The sequence below is a fragment of the Oryctolagus cuniculus genome, chromosome 5, assembly GCF_051225735.1.
Source record: "Oryctolagus cuniculus isolate XC-2025 breed Fujian yellow rabbit chromosome 5, ASM5122573v1, whole genome shotgun sequence".
In the NCBI taxonomy this organism is placed as follows: Eukaryota; Metazoa; Chordata; class Mammalia; order Lagomorpha; family Leporidae; genus Oryctolagus; species Oryctolagus cuniculus.
In genome coordinates, this window is record NC_142871.1 from 141,762,354 (window position 1) to 141,772,874 (window position 10,521).

The 10,521-nt window shown below is 46.8% G+C and overlaps 1 protein-coding gene across 1 annotated transcript; it reads left to right on the top strand.

Moving 5' to 3' along the window:
- The first annotated feature begins 558 nt into the window (after positions 1–558).
- Positions 559–5,727, top strand: LOC149126754 (uncharacterized). The gene is given in 1 exon segment (XM_089333556.1): positions 559–5,727. A coding segment is annotated over 1 exon segment (5,169 nt).
- Positions 5,728–10,521: the final 4,794 nt, after the last annotated feature.

Below are 10,521 nucleotides of genomic sequence, written 5' to 3' on the forward strand. Positions count from 1 at the left end.
GAGCCCTTCCTGGCTGTGGCCGGCAGACGTGCCCGGGGGCCACAGGCTACGGCCCTGAGGGACGCCTCAGGAGGACAAAGGAAGGCTGGGGACGCCCAGATACTTCCGACCAGGGCAGGCGTGGAGTCTGCATTCCCAGCACAGACGGGGTGGCCGGTAAGGCCTTCTTATTATTAGTCTTTTGTAGTTGTAAGGTGCTTTGTTGGTTGTCTTGTTGTTTGTTGATTGTATTCTCTTGTCATTTAGCATTGTATGGGGCGCTGTGATGGCTCCCATTTGGTAGATTTGGAATCTGCATTTGTATTGCCAGCATTGTCGCGTGACTCTGAAGTGGTTCTGGAGTCTGCATTTGTAGGTTCTGAAGTGGTTCCGGAGCTTGCATTTGTATTACCGGCGTCCTCACAGGGCTCTGAGGCGGTTCCAGAGTCTGTGTTTGTATTGCCAGCATCATCGCGACCAGTAGTTTATCTCAGTTCCTTTACGGACAGTTTGTGTGGTTGTTGTGTGCTGATCCTCTACACTGTTTGTCTGTTCGTGTACATTGTGTTGCCTGTTAACATGGGCCAGACTGTGTCTACACCTTTGTCTCTAACTTTGAATCATTGGTCAGAGGTAAGCGGCCGGGCGTATAACCTCTCTTTGTCAGTCAAGCAGGCGAAGTGGCAGACTTTCTGTGCCACTGAATGGCTAGCCCTCGGAGTAGATTGGCCACCAGAGGGCTCATTCCATTTACCACTCATTCACCGAGTGAAAGAGGCTGTTTTCCAGCCCGGCAGTCATGGTCATCCAGACCAGCAACCTTACATAATGGTCTGGCAGGACTTGTGTGAAAATCCACCTAATTGGGTAAGACCTTTCCTCCTGCCTGCCCCTACCCCACAGGCTTTCGCGCCGGCTACCGTGCTGCCTGCAAAGATGCTATCACCACCGGCAGCACCATCGTCCCCGCCATCAGTGCTGCCAGAATCTCAGGATTTGACTGTTTTTGACTCTCCTCCTCCTTACCCACCTGCTCGGCTGCAATCCCCCGTTCCTCCACTTTCGCCGGCTGAGCTGGACGGCTCACTGTCGTCTCCTGCTTCCTCCTCCTCCTCTGTCTCTTCCCCATCCTCCCTGTCATCATCATCCCCCGGGGAGGGAGGGCCTGCCCAGGGGACTCGGAGCCGGAAAGCGCAGGGCCTCCAGGATGTGGCTGTGACTCTCCCCCTCCGACCGTATGGGCCCGCGGTGGATGATGAGCAAGGGGGAGAGATGCCAGCATTACAGTATTGGCCATTCTCATCTTCTGATCTCTATAACTGGAAAAATAACAATCCCCCTTTCTCTGAAGACCCCTCTCGTCTTACAGGTCTTGTCGAATCGTTAATGTTCTCTCATCAGCCGACATGGGACGATTGCCAACAATTGTTAAACACCCTTTTTACCACTGAGGAAAGGGATCGGATCCTCCTGGAAGCCAGGAAGAATGTCCCTGGGCAAGATGGGAGGCCGACCCCGCTCCTAAATATAATTGATGATTCGTTTCCTCTGCACCGACCTAACTGGGATCCTAATACGCAAACAGGTAGGAAGCATCTGTCCACCTATCGCCAGTCTCTAGTAGCTGGGCTCCGCGCAGCAGCACGGAAGCCCACCAACTTAGCCAAGGTAAGGGAAATTGTGCAGGGACCTGATGAAACTCCCTCGGTTTTTCTAGAAAGATTGATGGAAGCATACCGGAGGTATACTCCATTTGACCCTCAGTCCGAGGAACAGCGGGCATCAGTAACCATGGCCTTCATTGGCCAATCCGCTTCGGACATACGCCGTAAACTGCAGCGTTTAGAAGGGCTGCAGGATCTGACTTTACGGGATTTAGTCAAGGAGGCAGATAAAGTATTTTATAAGCGAGAGACCGAGGAAGAAAAAGAACAAAAAAAGGAAAAAGAAAGAGAGGAACGGGAGAACATTAGAGATAGAAAGCGAAACCGGGAACTGACTAAAATCCTAGCCACAGTAGTGAACAAGGTAAAAACTAATGGAAAGGGAGACAGACAAGAAAATAATCTGGGTCCACGCCGCCGCCCTCCCCTGGCCTCAGATCAATGTGCCTTTTGTAAGGAGAAGGGGCACTGGGCAAGGGAGTGCCCCAAGAAAAAGACCAATCAGCCCCGACCAACAGCCCTGGCCATAGAGGAGGAAGATTAGGGGCGACGGGGCTCGGATCCCCTCCCCGAGCTCAGGGTAAATTTTAAAGTGGAGGGGACTCCCATCAACTTTGAAGTAGATACTGGAGCAGTTTATTCTGTGTTGCAGACACCCCTAGGCCCTTTATCCAGTAAAAGATCTCTGGTACGAGGGGCCAATGGTAGTCAGTATCGGGCATGGACTACAAAGCGAACTATGGACTTGGGAAGGGGAAAAGTTCAACACTCCTTCCTTGTGATCCCTGACTGTCCAGTCCCTTTGATGGGAAGAGATTTGCTTACCAAGCTAAAGGCCCGAATAACTTTCGAATCGGCTGGACCACGGGTGGAATTTTCAAACCCCATGGTAGACCCCCCAGTGACTACTATACTGTCTATGTCAGTAGAGGATGAATATCGGCTCCATGAAAAACCAAAAGAAACAAAAAATTTAGAAATTCAATCTTGGCTTGCCACTTATCCTGACTCCTGGGCAGAAACAGCAGGACTGGGGCTAGCTGTGTGTCAGCCCCCAGTAGTTGTCACCCTAAAGACCAATGTGGTTCCAATCCGGGTCAGGCAATATCCTATGAGTAAAGAGGCCAGGGAAGGAATTCGGCCTCACATAAAAAGACTACTTGCCCTAGGAGTCCTAAAAACCTGTCATTCAGCTTGGAATACGCCTCTGCTACCAGTCAAAAAGCCTGGGACTCAGGACTATCGCCCAGTACAGGATCTAAGGGAAGTAAATAGCCAAGTGCAAGACATCCATCCTACTGTGCCTAACCCCTACAACTTGCTAAGCACCCTCAGCCCTGAGCGTGTTTGGTATACTGTATTGGACTTGAAAGATGCTTTCTTTTGTTTGCAATTACATGCTGACAGTCAGCCATTGTTTGCCTTCGAGTGGCAGGATCCTGAGGAGGGGATATCGGGACAACTGACTTGGACTCGATTACTGCAGGGTTTTAAAAATTCACCAACCATATTTGATGAGGCTCTCCACCAAGACCTAAGCCATTTCCGGAGAGACCACCCGGAGGTGACCTTATTACAGTATGTAGACGACTTGCTCCTAGCCGCTGCGACTCAGGACCAATGTGAGTACGGGACAAAATCACTGTTACAGGAGCTGGCTCGGTTGGGTTACAGGGCCTCAGCAAAAAAGGCACAACTGTGTAGGCGGGAGGTCACTTTCTTAGGATATACTCTTAAGAATGGGAAGCGTTGGCTAACTGAAGCCCGTAAAAAGACTGTGACGCAAATCCCCGTCCCCACCACTCGAAAGCAGCTCCGAGAGTTTTTGGGAACGGCTGGATTCTGTAGACTGTGGATTCCAGGGTTTGCCTCCCTGGCTTCACCCCTCTATCCACTACTTAAGGGAGACCGGGAATTTGTGTGGGGGCTAGAGCAATAGCAGGCATTCGATGACATCAAGCAGGCACTACTATCGGCACCCGCCTTAGCCTTGCCAAATATTGAAAAGCCTTTCACTCTTTATATTGAGGAGCAAAAGGGAGTGGCCAGGGGAGTCCTGACCCAGACTCTGGGACCCTGGAAGCGACCAGTAGCCTATTTGTCCAAACGGCTGGATTCGGTTGCGAGTGGGTGGCCCAAATGCCTGAAGGCTATAGCGGCAGCTGCCCTATTAACTAAAGATGCGGACAAATTGACTTTGGGACAAAGACTTACTATCATAGCTCCGCATTCCCTAGAGAGTGTCATACGACAACCACCTGATAGGTGGCTTTCAAATGCCCGCATCACTCACTACCAAAGCATTCTATTGGACAAGGATCGAGTTATTTTCGGCCCACCGACTGTGCTAAACCCTGCCACCCTGCTCCCAGATGAAACCGCCGACCCCGTCCTCCATACCTGCCAGGATATCCTGGCTGAGGAGGCCGGCATTCGCCAAGACCTGACAGACCAGCCTTTGCCTAACCCGGAGGTAACATGGTTCACGGACGGGAGCAGCTTCCTGCTGGACGGTAAGCGGCGGGCCGGGGCAGCGGTAGTCAGTGCAACGGATACTATCTGGACAGCCAGCCTGCCAGAAGGAACTTCAGCCCAAAAGGCTGAGTTGATTGCCTTAGCAAAGGCACTGGAATTGGCGGAGGGAAAAAGAGCAAATATATATACTGACAGCCGTTATGCCTTTGCCACAGCCCATGTGCATGGGGCGATCTATCAACAGAGAGGGTTGCTAACCTCAGCTGGAAAAGAAATAAAGCACAAAGCTGAAATTCTCCGCCTATTAGCTGCCGTCCTGTTACCCTCTAAGCTGGCAATAATTCACTGCCCTAGCCATCAAAAAGGGACTGACCCGGTGGCTGTGGGAAACCGGAGAGCAGATGAAGAAGCCAAGGCAGCCGCTCTGCAGGGCCCCGAAATAAGTGTCCTTCTAGCAGAAAGGGAGAACAAACCCCCGCCGGGGACGGGAGAGGACTCACTGGAGAAACAAGCCCTTTCCTATTTGCAGCAAGTCCATCAGTTTACTCACCTTGGGGCACAGAAGCTGCAAAGCCTACTAAGAGATCAACCATTCTCCCTATCTCCTTCTGACAACAAGCGACTGGCAGAACGAGTCGCCAGGAACTGTAAGGCCTGTCAGGCGGTAAATGCCCACCCAACCCAAACACCGGACGGAAAGAGACTAAGGGGGGATAGACCAGGGAAATATTGGGAAGTAGACTTTACTGAAGTCAAACCAGCTAAATGCGGCTATCAGTACTTGCTAGTTTTTGTAGATAGTTTCTCGGGGTGGGTGGAGGCTTACCCAACCCGGAAGGAAACAGCTCTAGTTGTGGCCAAAAAGATCATGGAAGAAATTTTTCCCCGATTTGGACTACCTAAGGTAATTGGGTCTGATAATGGGCCGGCATTCGTGGCACGGGTAAGTCAGGGTCTGGCTAAATTATTGGGGATTAATTGGAAATTACATTGTGCCTACCGACCCCAAAGCTCAGGACAGGTAGAAAGAATGAATAGAACAATCAAAGAAACTTTGACTAAATTAGCAATGGAGACTGGCTTAAAGGATTGGACTATGCTCCTACCTTATGCTTTATTTCGGGCTCGAAATACCCCCTCCTCTTCTATGTTTAACCTCACACCTTTTGAAGTGTTGTATGGGGCCCCACCACCCGCTAAAAATCTTGCTTCTGTAATAGACAACCAGACTTTGTCTTGTACCCCTTTGCTTGTCAGATTAAAAGCCCTGGAGGGCATGCAGAAGTTTGTCTGGCGACAATTGACTACTAATTACCAACCAGGAGAAGAGACTGTGCCGCATCGCTTCCAGGTTGGGGACTCTGTCTACGTGAGAAGACATCGTGCCCAAAATCTGGAGCCGCGTTGGAATGGCCCTTACATCGTACTGCTTACGACACCTACGGCAGTGAAAGTAGACGGCATCACCAGCTGGATCCATGCCTCTCATCTCAAGCCTGCGCCGCCACCAGGAACGGAATGGAAATTGGAAAAGACTGACAACCCCCTCAAAATTAGAATTCGCCGTGTGGGTAATGGGGTTGTGGATCCTCCCTCTGATATGCGGTAATCCCCATGAACCCCAGTTGTTAACCTGGGAGGTTGTTAATCCCATGGGGCAAGTGGTCTGGTCTCTTAGTGGGGTCCATACGCCCGGAACATGGTGGCCCCCATTATACCCAGATGTATGCCAGTTGGTAGCGGGAATGGATACCTGGGATATAGGAGATTTTGATAATGTCCCTACTCCCCGGCTTTATAATGGATGGGGACCCGGATGTGGGCACTCGGTCAAAAAGTGCATGTTGCGACAACTTGACTTTTATGTGTGTCCCAAAGATGGAAGAACTAGACTACAGGAAAGGCAATGTGGAGGGTTGGAATCCTTGTACTGTAAAGCATGGGGCTGTGAGACTACAGGACAAGTTTACTGGGAGCCCACTTCTAGTTGGGATTGGATCACAGTACAATGTAATTATACCCCTGAGGGACACTTTGAGTGTCTGACAAAGCCAAGGCCTGGGTCGTGTCGGTCAACGACCTATTGCATCCCCCTTAACATTACCTTCACTAGTGCGGGGCGAAGATTAACTACCCTAATGGGATGGGTAAAAGGAAGGACTTGGGGACTCAGATATTATGTCTCAGGAACTGATTTTGGCTTATGGTTTACTATTAGGCTGACTAGAACTACTGTCCCAGTAGCAGTGGGGCCCAACCCGGAGATTAAACCTAGACCAGTTGAAATTAAAACCAAAGCACCTCCTTCCCAGAAGGCCCAATCAGGGCTTTCACCTCTGCCCATAACCTCAGTCCTACGACCAACACCCTTGGATGCGGGAAACGCTCCCCCATTGTTCAACTTGATCAAGGGCGCATATGCCGCCCTTAATTAAACCCAAGGGGGGGTTCAGCCATGTTGGTTGTGCTTGTCGGCTGCTCCCCCTTACTATGAGGGAACAGCATTTGATGGATCCCTAAGGCCTATGAATTCCACCTCTTGTGACTGGGGGGGGGTCATAAACTCACCCTGCCAGCGGTCTCAGGGCATGGGCTGTGTATCGGTGCATCTCCCTCCACAGTTATGGGAGCTCTGTGTAATCGGACAGTAACGCTAAATTCTTCCCTCTCAGAATATTGGGCTCCGCAGGAAGGTGCATGGTGGGCCTGCAACACTGGCATAACACCCTGTATTTCTGTGTCTGTGTTTAATCAAGGTAAAAATTATTGTATAATGGTACACTTATTACCTAGAATACTTTATCATGAAGCTAATTCTTTTGAAGATGCAATAGAAAACAAACAGCTCCGAGTTAAAAGAAAGCCACTGTCTGTGTCTCTGGCAGTCCTCCTAGGCGTTGCAATGGCAGCTGGAATAGGAACAGGAACTACAGCCCTGGTAACTGGGGAGCAACACCTCTCACAGTTAAGGGCAGCCATAGCTCGAGACATAAAGGATTTAGAAAATTCAATATCAGCTCTGGAGCAGTCTCTAACTTCACTTTCAGAGGTGGTGTTGCAGAATAGAAGGGGCCTGGATCTCATTTTTATGAAAGAGGGAGGTTTGTGTGTGGCACTAAAAGAAGAATGTTGTTTCTATGCAGATAAAACCGGGGTAGTACGTGATAGCATGGCCAAGCTCAGAAAACGCCTTGAGGAAAGACAATGGGAAAGAACTCAGCAACAGGGATGGTTTGAGTCGTGGTTTACCAAATCCCCCTGGCTGACTACGCTACTCTCCTCCCTAGCAGGTCCCCTGATCATTCTGCTCCTAATTGTTACCATTGGACCTTACATTTTAAATAGACTTATAACCTTTTTTAGGGAACAAATTGGCAACGTTAAACTTATGGTAATTCGGCAGCAGTATGCCACTCTCCAAAATTCTGAAACTGGTAATCTCTAGGATTAGAGATTGTGCCAACAGGAAGTGGGGAATGAAGTAGCACCTTGACAGTAGGGACTCCATTTTGAAGCACTTGAGACTGCATTTTGGGAAAGTAACCCCCACCGTGAGACTCTGGTCTGAAACTATGATCTCAAATAGTCGGACAATAGTAGCGCACTACATCACCCTTGGCAGAGCACAAAAACCCCCTAGCATGCTTGCTCAAGCTTGAAAGTAGAAAGGTTGCACCTGGGTTAATGATAAAGATGTGATTTGTCTATGTCTTACACATAATTTGAATTAATGTCAAGATCATAAATGATAATTGTACGATTGTAACTGGTATTGTCAAGATTATGATGGATATTAATTTCACCTAGGTCTTAGGTTATGTTGACCCTAGTAACTATGTACTCTCTTTGGATTTTTTCTTTTTTGTACCCTCTTTTGATCTTAGCAACTGTGTATAGTAACCATGCATTCCCCCCCTTCCCAGTTTTGCGGTTTTTGCCTTTATAAACCCTAACCTTTGGTTATTCGGGGCTGCTCTGTTCATGTATGATCAGACAGCCCCAGCATGCTGGATAATCAATAAAGCTTTAACCCTTTGCTGGTTGCATGAGAGAAAAGTCTTTTGGAGTCGTTCCTCGGGCGGTGGGCTTTTTCAGACTCTAACAGTATTGCATCAGAACCAAATTTGGGAAGGAAGAAGGCAAAACTAACCCAGACCCAGACAAAATTTAGGAAATTGCCGATCAAGGACCCAGAAATCGCTTGAGGCACCCAAACAATGAAAGAAAGCCAGAATTGGAGCAAGTCAAAACCTGTGCCCTGATGGAAAAAGACCATTCCTTCCATCCCCTGAACTCCATATTTTAGCCTCAGAACCAAAAGTAACAGCAGAAAATTCATTAGAAACCATTTTAAATAAGAAAATTATGAGAAAAACACAAAGAAATCAAAGAGTTCTTAGTGATCTTGGGCTTCATTTATTCAAAAGTTACCAAGCTGTTTCTGGATTAATCCACTGCTCCCAGACAACTGGCTGTGAAATCCTGATGTAATTAACCAGAAATCCCAGTCACACTCAATTTGGAGGGAATTAATATCTGTCCCTTCAGCAAAAGGGTTACATTGAATTTTCCATACAGAAAATCTCATCTTGGTCATGTTGCCTGTAGATTTGTAAACATGAAATTCCAATTTGTGTGTTTTTTATTTCATAATGGATGCTCTGTATGAACTCTTCTTTGCAATGCGTCAGAATACAAAATTTGGGAAGGAAGAAGGCAAAACAAACCGAGACCCAGAAAATATTAAGGAAACTGCCGATCAAGAAACCAGAAATCGGCTGAGGCACCCAAAACAATGAAAGAAAGCCAGAATTTGAGCAAGCCAAAACCTGTGCCCTGAGGGAAAAAGACCATTCCTCCCATGCCCTGGACTCCATGTTTTAGCCTCAAAACAGAAAGTAACATCAGAAAGTTCATTGCAAACCATGATAAAAAAGAAAAATGTGAAAAAAAAACAAAGAAATCCAAGAGTCTTTAGTGGTATTGGGCTAATTTAGTCACAATTAACTGGATGTTTTCGGCTTCATCCACATCTCCCAGCTGACTGGCTGTGAAATTCTGATGTAATTATCCAGAAATCCCAGTCAAATTTGATTTTGAGGGAATTAATATCTGTTCCCTCAGCCAAAGGGTTACATTGCATTTTCTAGAACACAAAATCTCATCTTGGTCATGTTGCCTGTAGATTTCTAAGTATGAAACAGAAATTTGGTGTGTTTTCCATTTCATAATGGATACTCTGTATGAATTCTTGTTTGTATTGTGTCAGAATACAAATTTTGTGAAGGAAGAAGGCAATACAAACCCAGACCCAGACAAAATTTAGGAAACTGCCGATCAAGAAACCACAACTTGGCTGAGACACCCAAAACAATGAAAGAAAGCCAGAATTGGAGCAAGTCAAAACCTGTGCCCTTATGGAAAAAGACCATTACTCCTGTGCCCTGATCTCCATATTTTAGCCTAAAAAACCAAAAGTAACAGCAGAAAATTCATTAGAAAACCTTTTAAATAAGAAAAATATGAAGAGAAAAGAAATCCAACAGTCCTTAGTGATCTTGGTCTTCATTTACTCAAAAGGTAACCAGCTGTTTCTGGATTAATGCACCGCTCCCAGACAACTGGCTGTGAAATTCTGATGTCATTAACCAGAAATCCAAGTCACACTCGATTTGGAGGGAATTAATATCTGTCCCTTCAGCAAAAGGGTTACATTGCATTTTCCAAAACACAAATTCTCATCTTGGTAGTGTTACCTGTAGATTTCTAAGCATGAAACACCAATTTGGTGTCTTTTTTTTTTTTTTCCTAATGGATACTCTGTCTGAATTCTTGTTTGTATTGCATCAGAATACAAAATTTGGGAAGGAAGAAGGCAATACAAACCCAGACCCAGACAAAATATAGGAAATTGCCGATTAAGAAACCAGAAAGTGGCTGAGGCACCCAAAACAATGAAAGAAAGCCAGAATTGGAGCAAGCCAAAATGAGTGCCCTGATGGAAAAAGACCATACCTCCCATGCCCTGAACTCCATATTTTAGCCTCAAAACCAAAAGTAACATCAGAAAATTCATGGCAAACCATGAAAAATGAGAAAAATGTGAAAAAAAATTAACCAGAGTTCTTAGTGATATTGGCTTGATTGAGTCACAAGTAAATTGGATGTTTCTGGATTCATGCACCCCTCCCAGCTGATTGGCTGTGACATTTTGATGTAACGAACGAGAAATCCCAGTCACACTCGATTTGGAGGGAATTCATATCTGTCCCCTCAGCAAAAGGGTTACATTGCATTTTCCAAAACACAAAATCTCATCTTGGTCGTGTTGCCTGTAGATTTCTAAGCATGAAACACCAAATTGGTGTCCTTTTTATTTCATAATGGATACTCTGTGAAATCT